General features: G+C 32.0%; 2 protein-coding genes across 4 annotated transcripts in view; both read left to right on the forward strand.

The window, feature by feature from the left end:
• The window catches only part of LOC107445634 (tRNA splicing endonuclease subunit 34), a 10,160-nt gene extending 4,578 nt beyond the window's left edge, over window positions 1–5,582 (forward strand). For all 3 annotated transcript variants that reach the window (XM_016060070.2, XM_016060072.3, XM_016060071.3), the window contains exons 4-6: window positions 1,253–1,727; window positions 4,736–4,891; window positions 5,356–5,582. In XM_016060070.2, coding sequence (XP_015915556.1) covers window positions 1,253–1,727; window positions 4,736–4,891; window positions 5,356–5,546 — 822 coding nt within the window. In that variant the 3' untranslated portion in view covers window positions 5,547–5,582. The remainder of the gene's footprint in view (window positions 1–1,252; window positions 1,728–4,735; window positions 4,892–5,355) is intronic.
• Window positions 5,583–9,515: 3,933 nt separating this feature from the next.
• The window catches only part of LOC107445632 (peroxisomal acyl-coenzyme A oxidase 3), a 42,140-nt gene continuing 31,767 nt past the window's right edge, over window positions 9,516–19,888 (forward strand). Inside the window, exon 1 of the mRNA XM_071177169.1 lies at window positions 9,516–9,593. The gene's annotated coding sequence lies outside the window, so the exon portion shown is untranslated. The remainder of the gene's footprint in view (window positions 9,594–19,888) is intronic.

The raw sequence follows: 19,888 nt of genomic DNA on the forward strand, positions 1-19,888 counted from the left end.
GGCTATTGCGGTTGTGATTCTGGCTTTTAGGTCATCAATGTTCGACACGATCCTCCTGTAAACATTGTCCTTTATAAATCCCCAAAGAAAAAAGTCCAGCAGCGTTATATCAGGTGATCTGGGTGGTCAAGGAATTGGACCTCCTCGCCTAATCCATATTCCTGGAAAATGGTCATTCAAAGAACTACGAACATTGATACCCCAATGAGGTGGTGCAGCATCTTGTTGCAAAAAGACATGTGACTGAAGCTCTTCTAGTTGTGGAAATACGAAGTTTTCTACGATGTCTAAGTATACGACTGATGAGACCGTCTTTTCTGTAAAAAAGAAAGGCCCAATGACTCGGTCGTGCATTAGTCCACACCACACATTAACCTTTGGGGAATCCTTTTGTGTCTCACGGTATTCATGGGGGTTTTCAGATCCCCATATGCGCGCATTATGACGATTAATAATGCCAGAAACATGAAAGCTTGCCGTTACCTGGCGTGATATTGACTATCAACTTGATATTCTCCGTGCGACGAAGGGGGCACACGTGGAAGTTCATTGACAAGGGTCATGAAACTTTTTGAGTCTATCTAACCATTTATGTTATTAATTTTAATCTATCTTTATTATTTTATGAGTTATTAAACATCAAAATGGGTCCGGGACTTTATAAACACCCTGTATTTATTCATGTTTGCATGAGTCAGTTTGGTATTCTAAACAATTATTTTTACGAATTTTTTCTTTTAACCTATGATTTTTAATGCCTTTCTTGACAGTGAACACTTAATTTAAGAAATACTAAAATATTATCAAATCTTTGCAATATTGTTACATGTTTAATGTTCTTTTATTGCCTCTAAGAAATAAAGTGCATCAAAGTTATAGAGCAAAATATGTTTCCATTGGAATGAATTGTAGGTATTCTTTTAATACGTTCACATTTGAAAGTATGGTAATTTAAATTAGAGGCAGATATGCTCATTTTTATAAAATGTAAAAAATCCAAAATGGAAATATTTGCTTGAAATTGCTTAAAAGCAATTCTTTTGATTAACACACATTATCACAAATATTCAGGTTAATGCAGAACCAAAGTTGCAGCTACAATATTACTAATTCTTTATAGTCTTATGTATAGTTTTATTTATGTATAACAATTTTAAAGAATGTCATTTTTATACATATTCTTAGGCATTTATTATTTTTTTTAGTTGATTATAATGCATACATGTTGCTAAAAAAAATTTTTTTTTCAAAGGCTGCTATTCTGAAAGAAAACAGAAAAAAGGAAATAATCAGTAAAGCAGATGAAATATATGCTGGAAAAAAGAGAAAACATTTGGAAAATAAAGTTGACGGTAAAGAAAAAACTAAAAAAACAAATTCTGCCGAAGAATTATCTTCCAGCGATAATAATGACAAATCCAGTTCTGCTGTAGATAAAAGTAATGAATGGAAAGAATCACCAGAAAAATCAAAAGAACTGAGTGGTATTGAGGAAAATATAGATGGAGGGTCAAAATCATCTGCACTTTGTGCTGGTGATGACAGACAGGAACTTTTATCTCAAAGTAGTTGTAAAGATGATTCTAATGTTTGTGATTCCATTAGCAAAGAAGATACAAAGCTTTCTGATTCGTCAGAAGTGCTAGACAAAGAAAAAATTATCGAGACGGAAATTGCTAAAATTCCAGAAGTCAATAAAGAATTGTGTATGGTACAGTTGTTTACAGGTAGGTAGATATTAGAGATTACTGTGATAAAATAAATTTTATGTCCATGAATGTTCCAAATATCGACCCATCGAAGAAAAAAAAATTTTTTTATTGTTGCTATTTCTTCTCATGAAAAAACCCTATCCTTTTTCTTGTCAATCATAATTTCACACAACTTGCACTAAGATTGCCAATACTTCTTTCACACATTTTACTTAAAATACTTTAAAAATATTTAAGATACTTTTTATTTTAAGATATGTGCTTCCTTTTTCATAAAATATTGTATAACTACTGTGAAACCTCTCGGGAGCGACCACTCTCCATTCTACAGTAAAATGGTCATTCTTAGAGGTTACCTAAATTGACTTCAAAATTGTTATCAAAAGTACATTTTTAGTCAGTGTCATTTTCTTGGTGCGGAAATGCCACTTCTGTTGACATCATGAAAAGACGGATCTATGCATAAAATTTAGCGTCTATAAAAATGATCCCAACTGATTTAATTATGTTTAAAAACAAATTTACCAATTATGAATGATAAAGCTGTTTTAAATAAATAAACAATTATGTTTTTTGTTTAAGTTTGCATTTAATTTTTTATCATAAAAATTAGATAGCTTTAATAGATGAGGAGAGGTTTGTTGGGATTCTTGTTTTTTTCTTCTAAAATAACTTTTTTTTTTATCTAATTTAACTTTCAACTCTAAAAGTAAATCATTGATAGCATCGTCTTTAGTGCACTCTGATTGCAACATGAGATTGTATCATCAAAAAGAGCTCTTTATATTAAAGTCTCACTCAAATATTTTGAATAGATTTTAATCTACTTGTTTGTTTTGTTAAATTTTTTGTTGTGATATTTTTTTTATATTTCATTATTTAACCTTTTTCGCACTATGTTCAAATGTTTGCCCGGTCGCTGGGAGGTGTTTTAATGGTTTCTCCTGAAGGTTTCCTTCAATACCAAGTCTATGGAAAAAGATTCCGTGCTTTCCAAAAGTGGTCGGCAATTGAGGTGGTTGCTCATTGTGGTGGTCTTTCCTGGAGGTTTCACTGTATTACAGTTACAAAAAAGAAATGTTTGAAGCAACTCTTTGCTTTTCTGTAATATAAAAAAAGTAGTACAGTAGAGAACCGATTATCCGGAACGATCGGGATCATCGCGATTCCGGAGAACTGATTTTTCCGGTAATCGCTGCAAAATGCCGTTTTTTTAATGTTTATAAAACGAAACTAAAAAATTATTTTGAAATAGTTTTAGAAATCATAAAAATTTTTTAATAATAATACACTTAAGTTTAAATAAGGAAAGAAATTATGAAATAAAAATCATATACAGGCTTATTATGTTATTATTAACATTAATAACATATATAAGCTTTTTGTGCTCATGTGAGATTCGTCTACAAACGGCTTTTGATCCGTCCTCTAAATCAGTTCTTTCGTCAACTTGATACGCCGTATGCTCTAAATAACAAAATGGGCTCAAAATCTTGCAGGAAAAAAAATTTTTTTTTAATGGAAGAAAATTAATTTCCGGTTGCGAATTTCATTCCGGTTATCTGGTTTTCCGGTTTTCTGATTTCCGGATAAGAGGTTCTGCACTGTATATAAAGTCTTTAAACATTTATCACACATTTTTCTTAAAACACTTTCAAAAATATGTAAGAAATTTTTAATTTTCAAAAATATGTTTCCTTTTTCATGAAATATTGTATACAGTTATAAACAAGAAATGTTGAAGCAGCTCTTTGCTTTTCTATATTATGAAAAAAATAATTTTTAAAATCAAAAGAAAATCTTGGTTTATGATTGTCTTTATCTAAAAAATTATGTAATTTGAAACTTGATGGTTGCTAAAAGCACACACTAAGTTTAAAATTTTGATACAAATTAACTTTTTAAAATTAACACCAAACATACCATAACTGGTCAAAAGACCGTTTATTGTAAAGTGTTAGTATGTTTAGTGTTAATTTAAAAAGGTACATTTGAGTTTTATGGTTGTCTGTAATTAAAATTTGTTTAATTAGAAAAGTAAGTTAAGAACTTTATGATTGTATTAAATTGAAATTTAATTTCAACTGTTATATTTAATTACTTAACTCTATTTATACCATTTATTAAGTATTTTCAATTTAAATAAGCTTGATAATGGAACTATATTTTGAGTGTCATAAAAATGTTAGGGTTTCTTCTAGAGGCATTCACAGAATGCGTTTTTTTTTATAAATTGAGCTCTGAATATATATATATATATATTTGAAAAACTTAGTGTAAAAAGCATAAATGTAATGTAATAGGTTTAAAATATCAACTACTAGTGTTATATGGTAGTGTTAAGAAATTTTGCTACAAGTTAGTGTCCACTTTTTAAAAAATTTTAATGATTAATAAATTTTTTGATATTAATAATGTAAGGCGTGTCTTTTGAAGCATTTCTCAAAATTTGGTAAACATTGCAAGTTTATTTTTAAGATGAAGAAAAATTTCAAGAAAAACAAACATGAAATAAAGTAATTCTTAGATCATTATGAAATATTTATAATAATTCCATATTTGTTAAGGAAAATAATAGGGTAGCACATAGGGTGCATTTTCGATGAAAAAAATGGCGATTGACTGATAATTTTTTAATCACCATTTGTTGTCTTGTGCTCAGTGGCAGTTGTTAATATTGCCCTATAAGGATTATTTTTTTCTTTTTTGCTGTTCTACCTGTAAAGTATTGTACATTTGCCTTATGAGTATTAAGACACAAGATTTTAAAAATTTTGAAAACTGGTGTGAACCCTCAGTGGCATCTTGAAGTTCACTCAGTTCAGATCAATGCATACCAGCTAGTCTAGGAAGTAAAGGCAGCTGATGTGCAATTCTAACCGCATTGTCATTGGTCATCATGCCATTGATCACCGAATTGTGGAGCTAACCTTGCATGAACCCCCCTGGCTCACAATGAGCTCTTACAGAAATGGTTCACTTTACGCTACTTTAATCAACACTATTATTATTATTTTTAACAGAATGTCCTTGGAAAAACATGTCAGCATTTGGAAAGTTGGTATATCCTTTCTCGGAAACAGAGAAATTAAGATATGCAGTCTTTAGAGATCTATGGGAAAAAGGTTATTACATTACAAGTGGGTTGAAGTTTGGAGGTGATTTTCTTGTTTACGAAGGTAACTTTAAATTTGTTATTATTAGATATAACTTTAAAAATGTGATATTTTTTTAATGAATGAATCAATTTTTGTTTCTCAATAATATCAGATGCAATTGTAATGAAGTTCTATGCATTTTTTTAAAATTTTTACCTGCTAAAACCATTCAAAGTTATATCCACTTAATTTTTTTTTATTAATTTTTTTAAAATTAAATTTAAACAAACATCTAAGTGTTAAAATTAGAGTGCTAAAATTATAATGCATTTGTAATTGCTATGTGTTGGATTCATAATTAAATATTCAGTCTATTGCTGACATATTTGATATGTGTGAATATTCTATATATTTATATGCTTTGGCAACATATATATATAATCTAAACTTATAGGGTATACTTCATGCTCTTTAGACTAAAGTGAAAAAATGTGAATTAAGTACAAATGTAATATTATTAATGTATTTCACATTTTCTTTTCCAGGTGATCCCATAAAATATCATGCTGTATTTATTGTTGTTTGTGTTCTTTTTTCTGCAAAATTTCAAGCATTGGATGTTTTGATGTATGGACGATTAGGTCATCAAGTGAAAAAAACAGTTGCTTTGGCATCTTTTAATGAATCTGGAAATGTTGATTATATTTCTGTCAGTTGGGCTAATGATTTATCTTGAAGATTTGACTTAATAAAATATCTATTTGTAAATACATTCTCTAAAAATTTATTAAGTTCAATATATTTTTCTACTTATTTGTTCGCATATATATATTTATATATCTATATCTTTATGAGTATATCACTAAATCATCCTTATGGTGTCATTGTCTTTGCTGCTCAGGGTGGGCCTTGGCCTTTTTAAAGATTTTTCTAGTCCACGTTTTTGCAGGCAATTATCCACTAGTTCTTTATTTTAACAGAAAAGTCTTGTTTTAAACAGTCCTTCATTTTTTTTTCTGCCTTTCGACTTTTTATTATAGAGCATATATTTATATAACTTGTATAATTCTAAGTTCTTTCCTCCATTTACCATTGTCACAAAACCAACCAAAGATGGTTCTGAAGACTCTTCTTTCAAATATCAAGAATACATTTTCATCTTTGGCTGTGAGGGTCAATGATTTCAAGGCATAAAATAGATTTTGTAAGTAAATTGTAAAGTAATACAAGAGTTTTTCTTTTAATTAAATTGGACTTTTCTGATACCACGAAAGCATCAATTAGCGACCAAAATTCTCTTACTTATTATTATTATTACAATTAATTGTCAAAATGATAATATTAATTGCCTTCAACTTGTCAAAATTCATTTTGACAAAGAAATCCCAAATCGGTGGAATATTTTACAAATTCAAAAATATCATTACAGTTACTGTCTTTTCCACAATGCATGTATTTTGTATTATCTTCATTGATCAGGGTGCGTAACGTTTTTAAAAAGTGCTTAGGTGTTTTTTTTATTCGGGTTTTGTAAAAGGTGCGTAACTTTCTATCTTTTAAAAAGAGAATTTTGCTTTGCCGTGTAGATTATCGTTATAAATTACGAAAAATATATGATTTTCACAATTTTCTCTGCAATATTTATCAGAAACTAGTTGTTTTTATCAGGATTGCGTGAAGATTTCGAAAATGTTTTTGAATTTTTAATGTTTATAAATTAAGAACTCTAAATGATAGAAAAAAAAATTTTTTTTTACATTGCCCTATAANTTCGAAAATGTTTTTGAATTTTTAATGATTTATTGTTTATAAATTAAGAACTTTAAATGATAGAAAAAATATTTTTTATTACTGCACAGATTCTATTTGTGATTTATTTATTTTTTTTGGAAAGTGATTAAAAATATTTTTTAAATGCTTAAAAAGTACTTAAAAGGTGCTTGTTTTTTGTTGAAAGATCTGATTACGCACCCTATTGATTATCATATTCATTTTCTTAGTAGCGAATACCAGTGTAATAAAGGATTTCCTTACTATTTTTTCAGATCTTACAATTAAATCAGTATCATCTGCTTGTGCAGAAACCTACTTAGTTCTACTAAAAATAACACCCCTTTTAGTCATAGCATTGTCTCTAATTACTTTATCTAAGGCTACATTAAATAAGAGGTATGCAAGTAAATCTCCCCATTTACTATTTCAAAAGATAGTTTACCTTGAATTTATACCTTAGAGTACTTAGTACTCTAAGGTACTCTTCGGCAGTTCATTTCCATCTATACTGGTGTATGGGTTGCCTTGAAATATGTCGATAAATACTCAGTATTGTATTACCTGATTAATCGCTTCCCTTGCCGATTTTTTTTTGGGGGGGGAGAATGCAAAAAATCAACATATTTTTTTATTTTATTATTAAATACGAGGAACTAAAGCAAAACATAATACATAAGTTTTAAGTTAATATTCAAATTTTTTTATTTGTACCATTAGTTTTTTTTATCCAGAGTTATCTCGCACAAATGAAAAAAGAATTTTTTTTAATTATTTCAAAGAATGTAAATTTTAAATTACAAATGACAAAATTTGAGTGAAATTTGTGGAATAATTTCTGAGAAATCATCTTTTGCAAATGCCGTATTTTTAAAATTTGATTTCTCAAGAACTGTTCAACCAAACTTCCTCAAATTTTATATTTTGCTATGTAAAAATACATTCTTTGAAATGATGTAAAAATTATATACCTTACTGCACAAATTTTTTTCGCGTATTATTAAATTACTTAATAAATACTCACTAAAAATATTTTCGCATGGAATTTTTTGCGGCTAAACGAGTAGGTAATTTTTTATGCGTATTTTTTTTTTTATTTCGCTAAAAAAAATTTTCGAGACATGGCGAATTACGCAAAAAGTAAAATTAACTTTAAATGGTCCAAACTTTGGACCGCTTTCCAAACCAAACTATTAAGACCATATTTTCCAAATTGCTACTACCCCCTATAATTTTATTTTTATAACCGTCGTTGAACAGCCGACCCAATTTTATGGGTTTACGACTACTAATGTTCAACTCCGTTGCCTTGTAATTTTGAACCCATTCCAGAAGACAAGGGAACTGGATCGATTATTGGGAGAAATTTGCCTTCGTGGAGTTGAATTTTTTTCCCTTGGAGTTGCTTCTGTCTCCCTTGCCCATCTCCCCGACGTGTTGCCATGGATCGCCACCAAGCCTACCTCTTTGAATCCTCTTTTTCTTTTGCTGAGAGGTCACGTGCGCGCACTTAGTGTCTACTGTATTCTCCGGGACGGCTTTGATACTCCCTATAATTTGAGGGTAAAAAATCTAATTCCATTGGGAAAAGGTATATTCTGAGAAAGTACGTTTTTATGTCTGATTTCTTTACTTTAAATATCATGGTCACTAAATGTTGTTATCGTCACTAAACGTTGGCCATTAAGGCAAGGGGTGCGATTGTTCTTGCTTTCCAGTGGCACCATCTATGGCCAAGAATTTTATAGTGGCTACACTCGTTTGTAAGGCTGATCCATTCTTTCATCCACAGATCGTAATTTTGACCTGAACGATCAATCTCCAATACCCCCAGAGGTATAATTTGTTATGAGAACATGGAGGACTTTGTGACCCGACAGATTTAACGTGCACCAGTCTCTTACTACACGTGGAGTATTCGGCCGGTCTAGTGCCCTGCCAACCAGGCTATCCCGGTCAGGACAGTGGTCCGAAGTTTTGACCCCTTTATGTTAATTTTACATTTTGCTTATTCCGCTTGAATATCTAACTTTTTTAAAATTCAATTTCTCACGAACTATTCGACCGACTTTACTCAAATTTTGTAATTCACCATGCAAAATTATGTTCTTTAAAATAATGCAAACAATTGTATGCCTCCAAATTTTTTCAACCATTATTAAATAAAATAATAAATATTTAGTAAAGGTTATTTTTGCGTGTTATTATCTTTAGACAAACGTGCAAAATTTTTTCAATTCGCATAAGGAAATTTTGAGATATAGCGAAATACGCAAAAAGTAAAATTAACATTGAGGGGTCAAAACTTAAGACCGTTCTCCTGACCAAACTATTGGGACCATATTTTTCAGATATGCAGCTATCCCCTATGTTTTGGGGGTCAGAAATCTGAATCCGTTGAAAAAAAAGAACGTTTATACAGAGAAAGTACGTTTTTGTGTCTGATTTCATCACTTAAAATATCGTCTTCACTTATTAATAAGCGTGAAGTCACCCCTTCGAGCCACTAAGGTTGAGACCTAGAAAGTGAAGAATCCCGATCAGAAGTCATTCAAAGTGGTCTGCTTTTTTTCTCACGTTTCACTAGTATTTTGTGACGTTCGTGCAAAAATTTTAAACTTTTTTTTTTAAGGTAGAAAATATGAATTGAGTATTTTTCTGTACACACACATAATCTAAAACCAGACTATATGCCTAAAATGACTAATGTATTTAGCTTGCGGTAGAAACTGAATGGAAAAAAAAATTTATATGGCTAAAAGTTGTTCCTTAAGAAAAAATGTGATCTTTTTTCCAAGAATGAAACTCATCCTTTCTTAGTAATCAGTGATTCTGAAAATACATTATCATGAGCTCTCAAGAAAAAAAAAAGCTTTTTTTCTCAACAGAATTTATCTACACTTATATAATTCATTTATCAATGAAAGCATATCAAACCTTTGGTTGACAATGTAGCTTTGTCAAGTCCGACTTGGAACGACTATTTTGTCTTCGTCCAGAAAGAACGTGTTAAGTATGCTTATTTACTTTAATTATTATTTTATTTATTTATTTATTTTTTTTTTGTATTAACATTATAATTAATATATTGCAAATGTTTTCGTAAAAAAAATATAAAAAATAAAAATTGTGTTTAATTTTGACAGATTTTTGGTTTTGGCATATTCAATTGCGTCTAAAAATTTCACGGGGTTTAAAATAAAATATAGGGTTTCACAGCTTTTGTTCGCCGACCCCCGTGCCAGCTTTAGGAATTCCTTTCGAATCACCTGCTCTTCTAGGACATAGGATATACTACTAGGACACAGTAGTCTAATATTATTGTTTAACCCCTTCCTTCAAGCTCCCATCGAAATGACGGGGTAAAGTTTCGCCCTCTGTTATTCGTGTCCTTGATATTTCCGGGCTTTAGTGTTTAAAAGTAATGAGCCGAAAAGATTAAAATAATCTATCACTTATGCCCAGAATCACATTTATTTCTCAATCTATACACCTGATAGGAACACCAGACTATTTGTAATGCGTGTAGTTTATTTTAAACTCTATGTCACTACTTCATGTTAAAAATCAGCCTAATAACTAAAAATAAATACATAAATTGAAGTACATACACTTTTACATTATTTTCTTAATTATTATTTTTTTTAAAAATATAAGCACTTTTATGACCGTTTTCTTCAAAATTATGCGACCATTAAGGGGTTAACTATAATGCTTATACACGGTATAAAACTGTCTGGTAATTTGGATTGCAAACTTATACGCAATAAAGTATTATCAAGAAAATAAATTCGTGCAATAAATAAGTATCGAAATTTCTCTTTTATGTAAAAATATACATAAAATGTAATAAAAAGATTTGTTTTTGTTTTAAAAAATTGAATTTCAATGAAGAAAACCCTTCTTGTTTGCAAACATAGTATAAGTTCGATATAACAGTTACAAGATATTACCAAGTCTGCTATTACGACAAATTTTCAAGTCACCTTTAAATTGATAAAGATAAAAAAATTTGTATGTTCATTACGAGTTTAAAATTACTAGCCATCCGCAATTGCGACAAAAAAAAAAGATTTATAAGGGAAATACATTTTTCTGCTGTTTAATATTGGAGAAATATTGTACAAAAAATGTTTAAATGGAAAAGCATTCATATTTATTTCTGGTATCTATATAGAAAAGCGAAAAACGAGCATAATTTCTTTCTAAAAATTTTTTTACTCCTTATTTTTAAAAAGTAATTTGTGGGCGACCACCGGTTGAGTTATTTTTCACCCATGATAAAAAAAAAGTTCTTTATTATTTAGAAATAATGCGTTGCACTTCAAAAGCAGTATGCCTTTTGTTGACCACATGTCCCTCCCTTCTTGACAACTTACTAATAAAATCAACATTCACTATTATCAATGACGTAAAGAGGCATCGCATATCATAAAGTACAGAGCTACGTATTTCGGTGTACAATATGTTGGCAAAAACCGTCTTTTCTTAGATGAAAATAAATGAAAAAATTGGTCAAAAAAGGCAGCATAAACAAAAGCGTTCTTTGATCCTACTTTAATTTAAAATACAGCAGTATTTTAAATTAAAGTAGTTTTTCAAAGAAAAAGAATCAAATGTGTCTATTTCATATTTTGGTCCTTTTACTGCTATTTTAATATTAAATGTGTTTGTTTGCTTATTATGAGAAGATCGCTATGACGACAATATCAAATGCTATTATGAAATATCGTTATAACGGACTTTTAATGTAATATCACTCAGATTTTTGCCTATTATAAATGACACATACACTGTTAGAATTTTCCTTCTAAAACGGTCATGTGCGGGTGGGTGACCACTTGGATCAGTCTACGTAGGGACCGAGGGTGTGCGGTATTGGTCCTCGTTAAACTTTTCTACCGTAAAGTGCTCGACTTCGCGTGCAAGTCGTTGGTCTACAGAAGCAGGGGCGCCATCCCCTCTGCAAAATTGTGAAGGCTTGTCTTTGGATCATCCTCAGGGATGTTTCCCAGACCGTCGCCAATAGCCCATTGTGCAGCTCTAGTGCGACGTAAATTAACTACTACTACTACTCCTTCTAAAATCATGGTAAAATAACCGGCAGCAGTCTGTCCATCTGATTAACTGTAAATCTTACGGTGAAGACTATTTTTCCCCTTTACGGTTTTGAAATCTGTTACAACTAGTATGGTTGTAAAACCATGTATACATTTTCTATCTGTTAATAGTTTGATTACCATCTTATTTATGGTTATTTGACTGTTTTGTTTAAATATGGTAAAATAACAATTAAATAAATCGTTATTTATGCATTTTTTCGGAGGAATTTCTAACAGTGTGGTAGGTATCAAAATTTAAAATTTAGATCAACATGTTATAAATTTCTCCATGTTTGTTTGTCAATAAACAAATAAAAATTAATAATTTGACAGATGACTTGCACTTATTCACATATTTTTTTATACATATATTTTGTTTATTTATTTATTTATTTATTTTTTTTGTGTTTAAATAGCGAATATATACGTTTTAAAATGAATATTGTAAGTTCTCATATTAAGAGCATATTTCGGTCATCAATATTTTGCTGTTTTAATGAAAAAAATATACAATAATATTCCGATATAATTCTGATAATCAAATAAAAGACAAGAATCAATAAAATTAAAAACATTGTTTTTTAGTTACAGCACAGCCTGAGCTGCTATTGTCTAATGCAGAAATGTGTCGATTTGCGTGTCAATTAAATTCGACTTAATATTTTCAGATGTCTAATGTGCCACTTACTTATTTTTTTCTTCAAAAAATAACTTTTAAATCGTTGTACTGTAGTTTCAAATTACAGAATTATATTGCACAAATATTTCGATGTTTAGTTATAACCATGCGTCAAATGGAAAGCAATGAACAGAATTTTATAAGTATTTCAGTTTTAAAAAAAATATTCAGTCACGGCTTGAAGCCCACTCAACTTCAGATTGATGGATACGAGCTTGTCTGGGAAGTAAAGGCGTTCTGTGCGCAGTGCTGAACACATTGCCACAATCATGCCGTTGGTCACGAAATTGTGGAGGCTTATCTTCCATGACCCCCCTGGCCCACAACGGGCTGTTAATGGAATGTTTTCCTTTTAGCTAAGGTAAAATATCCTGAAGCAGGCACCTATTGAGGTAAACCATAAAATGAAATTGAAGTAAATAATGCGAGATATTACTATTTTTTCATAGATATCTTGTGCAGAATAGACTTCTATAATGAAGAGGGTACTATGATCATTCTTATATCCTAGAACAGGGATGGCGAACCAATGGCACGCGTGCCATTTATGGCACGTGACACAATATTATGGGCACTCCACCGATCACAAAGTTTACTATAAAGCGTATTAACAATTAAATTGAAATTCACAAAATATAAAAACGAAAAAACAATTATTAACAAAAAAATTTACAATTAATTCCAAAAAACAATTAATAACCATAAAAAACAAGGACTAGCAAAACAAGCTAACAATAAATAACTAGCAAAAAAAATTTAACAGTCCTTAAACTAACATCTTACAACCTAATATAAGTTATTTGTCATCTAATCTGCAACAACAGAGGTCACACTGATGTTACTTTAAGTTGAATTACGCGTACAACTGNTGAAAAAAATATACAATAATATTCCGATATAATTCTGATAATCAAATAAAAGACAAGAATCAATAAAATTAAAAACATTGTTTTTTAGTTACAGCACAGCCTGAGCTGCTATTGTCTAATGCAGAAATGTGTCGATTTGCGTGTCAATTAAATTCGACTTAATATTTTCAGATGTCTAATGTGCCACTTACTTATTTTTTTCTTCAAAAAATAACTTTTAAATCGTTGTACTGTGGTTTTAAATTACAGAATTATATTGTACAAATATATTCGATGTTTAGTTATTACCATGCGTCAAATGGAAAGCGAATGAACAGAATTTTAAAAATATTTCAGTTTAATGTTTAAAAAAAATATTCAGTCACGGCTTGAAGCCCACCCAACTTCAGATTGATGGGTACGAGCTCGTCTGGGAAGTAAAGGCGTCCTGTGCACGGTACTGGCCACAATCATGCCGTTGGTCACGAAATTGTGAAGCCTTATCTTCCATGATCCCCCTGGCCCACAACGGGCTGTTACTGGAATGTTTTCTTTTTAGCTAAGGTAAAATATACTGAAACAGGCACCTATTGAGGAAAAACCATAAAATGAAATTGAAGTAAATAATGCAAGATATTATTATTTTTTCATGGATATCTTGTGCAGAATAGACTTCTATAATGAAGAGGGTACTATAATCATTCTTATATCCTAGAAAATGTCGTAATGGCATTAAAATAGTTCTTTTTTTTTCTGAATCCGCCCATGATGACCGATAGCATTGAAGGTGCGTTTTATGTTTTTGGTCAATGATAACGAATAAAAGTAATTTTATGTGTACTTCTTACGTTCACCGAATGAACTGTCACGTGCCGCTATGTGGCACGCGTGCCATAGATTTTATTGTAATTTTTATCTTATCACCATCGTTTGACTCAATTTTGAGTTTACAACTACCTACGTTCAACTCTGTGGCCTTGTAATTTTTAATCCAATTCAAAAGACGGGTAAACTCCTGGATCAAATATTGGAACAAAGTAGACTTCGTGGACGACTTTTTGATGGAACAAACCCGCATTCGCGTTACGCGGTGAGGTAAACCACGAAAAACTTTCTACAGGTAGACTGACGACAAGGGAACTCTAATCCATGATCGGTCTACCACTGAGGATATTTTACGGCAGTATTGTGGTCGGTGTTATCTGGATGCGGAATTCGTATCAACCAGCCACATCTGGGATTCTAACATGAGCGCATTTTTTCAATCGCCTATACGACCACCAACCTGATGCCAGGCTTACTTTTCCCTTCATTCTCGGGGTTTTTTTCAGCAATTAAAACTTTATGGTTTGCATGAACTCACTTTTTCTACACTTTATATTTCAAATGCACTTATGGAAGTGAAGTAGAATTTGCGAGGAAAAGTTTCTCCCGTCGTATGGCATCCTCTTAAATGATGATTAAAGTAGTCTCTAATGGTAAGCTACACGTTAAGTATTTATTTAGAATGATTTTGTATTTTTTGAAGAAATAAAAACTTAGTAATTATTTAGATACATATATAATTCTTTTTAAAATGACTGTAAAATGGCTGTAAAACAAACGGTGCTATATGCCGCGTATGGTACGGTGCCGCGTACTGTTAGTGACAGAGCTTGCTTTTTTTCTGAGCAGTAGATTACATGTTATATGAAACACAAAAGTGCGTTATGAAGTTGTACAGCACGTAATAGAGCAATCTCAAGACACAGATGGAAATAATTTTAATATTTCTGATGCCTGCTCTGTGCTGAAAACTTATTGTGGTTTGTGTGATTGATTCAATGGCTGATTTTAAACAATTGCTAAAATATAATACATAGAAAACCTTTTTTTATTTTAAAACCTTCGTTTAACAGGCGACCCAATCTTGGGTTCATGACTACTAATGTTCAACTCCGTACTCAAAAACTGTATGCATCGTGAGCTAGTCGAGAAAAAAGAGAATTTGCATTTCAAAATCACCGCCTGATCAAGAAATGAGGGGGCCCTAGGCACAGACTAGTCAGGGTCCCCCTAGTCGTACCTTTTGTTTAATTATGAAGTGCATTTAAATTATTTATAACATAAGTAAATTATGATATATTATTAAATTTGAGGTAATATTTTTTTCAATGTTTGTTAATTCATAATTCTAGTAGACAATTCTTAAGGAAAAGCTGAAAAAAGTTATCTTTTAACCGTTGTTGAAAATTTTGAGTTTGCGACTACCTACATTCAACTCCGTGGCCTTGTAATTTTGAACCCAATCCAGAAGACAAGGGAACTTCTGGATCAAGTATTGGGAGAAATCTTCCTTCGTGGAGGACTTTTTGATGGAATCGACCCGCATTTGCGTTAAGTGGAGAGGAAAATCAAGAAAATCTCACACAGTTAGTCAGATGGCAAGGAGACTCTAACCCATGACCCTTCTTCCACTGAAGATATTTGACATCAGCACTGTGGTCGGTGCGAGCCGGATGCAGAATTCGTATCAACCAGCCATTGCTGGGATTCGAACCCGGTTCACCTCATTGGAAGGCGAATGCTCTATCCCCAGAGCCACCATGGCTCTACATAGAGAACTTTGACAATATCTCTGATATCTCTTGAATAAAATGTAATAGCTAATACCCTACTTCAATAGTTAAAATCGAAATCAAAGTGCTTCCGCGCATGCAAAGCCGCGGTCAATAGCTCGTGAAATATATTTGCAACATAATTATTTATGAATTAAAATAAAAGCAATCAATTTCGACCAGGGTCAAGGACAAGTTCATTAAATATCAGTAAAAAAAGGAAGCTCTACGGAAGTATGCATAGGAAGTGGATAAAGATATTCCATATTTACAGTATCCGTAGGATGTAATTCTTTCCACAGTGAAAATCTTTCTTTTTTTTTTAAATCGAATTTCTTATAGGTCGAAGTTTAATATTATGTTATTGTCACAAAAATACTGAAACTTAAAATTCTGAGCTGGTATAATAAATGAAATTGTTTTTTAAAAAAAACTTTCGTGGAAATCGGTAGCAGACATTTGATTGACTTACTTTTTAAATCGATTAACTCTTTAAAAAAAATTATCTGAATCAATAAATGGATGCTTCTAAAATTTGTTACTTAGTTTTAAAAAAAAATCCTTCAAGATGTAAATACTTGTAATTAGAGAAATTTTTTTCAAAAATTTACAGTTAGAGTTTGGAATCAATTAAGTGCTTTGAAATTAAAAAAAATGGAAACTTTGAAGTTAAAAACATTGGAGCATGTAATTTATATTTGCTTTAAAAAATTGCTTTTATCGCGAAGTATGCAATGGGATACCCGCAAGTGACGTTGAGTGAGTATCTCGATCCTGATTGGTTGTTGAAACGTAGCATTTGCTTACGTTAGCAACTGCTTTTTCCATTTCATGTATGCCAGTGTTTCCCAAACTTATGACTTTTGTGTACCCTTTCTAAATTTAATTAACGTCACGTGAATTAACATTCTAACTTATGTGGAGAAACTTATCTCAACTTTAACATGTCATTTTGCTTATTAACGATCAGCTGTCGTTGACTTTATAGGTCACATGTGTGTGTATCTGTGGTCTTCTTTTTGAAAAACAAGTACCCAATTATTACGCGTTTTTATACCATGCCTCTAAATTAAAGGTGTCCCGCAGTGGACTGATCGTTAAGACACGGTTCCCACCAGATCACTGAAGGCAAGCATCACTGGCTGCTGTCAATGTGCGGGTGGGTGACCACTTGGATCAGTCTGCGTAGGGACCGAGGGTGTGCGGTATTGGTCCTTGTTAAACTGTTCTACCGTAAAGTGATCGACTTCGCGCGCAGGTCGTCGGGCTACCGAAGCGGGGGTGCCATCCCCTCCGCAGAGGATCAAAATTGTGATGGCATGTCTTCGGATCATCCTCAGGGATGTTTCCCAGACCGTCGCCAATAGCCCATTGTGCAGCTCTAGTGCGACGTAAATTAACAACAACTAAATTAAAGGTAACTTTATTAAACCTAAATTCAGATGGCCGAGCGGTTAGCGCGTCTGACTGCGAAGCCAATGGCTGCGGGTTCGAATCCCGCTCTGGGCATGGATGTTTCTCTCCTTGTGTTGTCCTCTCATGTGTGAATGTGGCCCACCCTATGAACGGGTTTGTGGCAATGTGGCGTGGGTAATGTTGCTCGCCTCCGTGACTTTGGTTCACAAGTGCCCACTGGGTAACGTTAAATGAGTAACAATTCTGGCATCTTCTTAGGCGAAGAACGAAAAGTTCAGTGCCTGCCATTTGAAAAAATAAAATTTAAAAGAAACTAAATTCATTGAATGTTGTACTGACGAAATTTAATTCGATTTTACATTTTCTATTTCCTACAATTTCATGTTTTGTAATCATTTTCTGTTCAATTTCCTCGGTGTCATAGTCTTTCAGGTTATTTTTCATCGACTGTCAAATTTTGTCATCCTAAAGTTGACTTTGGTGGTTTGAAGGAAAATAATAAAAATAATTTTTAAAAAAAACATAGCTTTTTCATTTCAGTACTAACAAGAACAACTATAGAATAATGTTCTAAGGTGTGAAACAGCACTGAAACGAAGTTGAAACTAAAAAAGAAAGAATATTGTGATCGCATTATTGCGATCAATGGTCACCCAGTAGTCATATGTTTTTTTTTTTTTTTTTCATCTTTATAAACGGCACAAAATTTCAAGTCATGGGTTTCAAAAACTGCATAAAATGATGTTCGTCCGCTTGTCGTCCAATGGAATAGTTCAGTTTTCAATTCGAACCAATGTACGCTTCTTAAGTACGTCACAAAATTCTTTTCCTTTTTCAAAGCTCATATTTATACTAAAATCACCACCAATACAGTATAATAATGGATAATGATATCATAAAAAGAACATAAAAATATTTTATGTAAAAACATTAAAAATGAACGTTGGGAAAATAAAAAGAAGAAACGGGAAAACAATGTTGAAACCAAGAAGTTGCAAAATTATCGTTTGCGTTTTTTTATTTGATCTTGATGGGCTTTTTTTATTCATGCTTATGTTAGCCTGATTTTATATTACTCACTGCTTTTTATCTGCGATTATGGTGCTGAAGTTGATTTAGTCGAAAAATGTGCGGATATAAAAAATCTGGAACACCTTTTTTCGAATCGGTAAATAAGTAGTCATTTATGCAAAGAGCTTAAGGCAATACAGCACTTTTTCTAAATATGACACTGTTACATCAAATTGTCCCTAGTAGTGTTTTGAGATATGTACATAGGAATTTTACGGAATTTCCTCTCGCTGACAGTACACAAGAAATTACTATTGCCTACTTGGTAATCAGTAGTGTTTTGCACCAAGAACAATCTCTTGAACAGTTATCTATTCCTATCAATCAGAACAGCCTATCAATTAGATGCAATATTTTAAAAAATAAGAAGGATTGAAATCTATATTTAAACTGTCTAATGTAATAGTTAGGTCATTCAAATATTAAGTTCAAATATTACATTTGTGCTATGCTTATTTGAGGGGGAGGACGAGTTTGAGCGATACATATGTAAGATATTAAAATCTTCTAATTTACCAAATCGTCTCAGGAATTTCAATTTTCGAATTAAATTCGGGGAAAGAAAGAGTTGGAAAAAAATTCTTAAAAGAGTTTCGAATTTAGACCACAAAAGAAAAATACTAAAGATTCAAAAAATATCCACTCAAATTTTTTTTAAAATTAATTATAACGTTAATTTTGTTTTGCGCAAAGTTATATCTTTTCTTTTTTTTCAATTTAATTCTGAAACAAGATTGCTACAATACAAGTCAAAGTTAGAGCAAAAAACAAAGAAAGGGGATATTTCGACTTTTCCGAAGATCCAGAATTGCCTAAAACATGCACTTGCGTAATATTTGAGCGACCCCAAACGAATGAGATTATTCTATGAATCTATAAAAACAATTTCGATATTTTTGTTAATACAATGTGTAAACTGAATAAGAGGTAAAAATTCGATTCATGTCCATTTCGCATTCTATGACTTAACAAAAGAAAATTACTTAAAGGTAATTTTTTTCTAATATCTAATATATATATATATACGAGGTGTGATCAAAAAGTATCCGACTTTTGTTCATAAAATAAACGTTTATTATGATATAATTATTTAATACAAATCCCCTTCAAAGTAGTCCCCTTGGGCTGCCACACACTTCTCCCAACGCTTCTGCCACTGTTGAAAGCATCGCTGGAAGTCCTCCTTCGGTATGGCTCTCAGATGGTCTGTCGCATTCTGCATAATGTCTTCTCTGGTCTGAAATCTGGTCCCTTTTAGTGGCATTTTCAGCTTTGGGAAAAGCCAAAAATCGCAGGGAGCCATGTCAGGAGAGTAGGGAGGTTGACGAACCACTGGTGTGCTGTGTTTTGTCAAGAAGTTCTGAATTAAATGGGAAGAATGTGCGGGAGCGTTATCATGATGGAGCTTCCAACTGCCTGTTGCCCACAGATCCGGGCGCTTGCGCCTCACTGCGTCACGAAGGCGACGCAGAACCTCTTGGTAGTACTCCTTGGTGATTGTAGTACCGTGTGGTGCGTACTCGTGATGTACTAAGCCACTGGAGTCAAAAAAGGCAGTTAGCATGACCTTGACATTGCTGCGAACTTGCCTTGCT

This window comes from Parasteatoda tepidariorum, chromosome 2 (genome assembly GCF_043381705.1).
Source record: "Parasteatoda tepidariorum isolate YZ-2023 chromosome 2, CAS_Ptep_4.0, whole genome shotgun sequence".
In the NCBI taxonomy this organism is placed as follows: domain Eukaryota; kingdom Metazoa; phylum Arthropoda; class Arachnida; order Araneae; family Theridiidae; genus Parasteatoda; species Parasteatoda tepidariorum.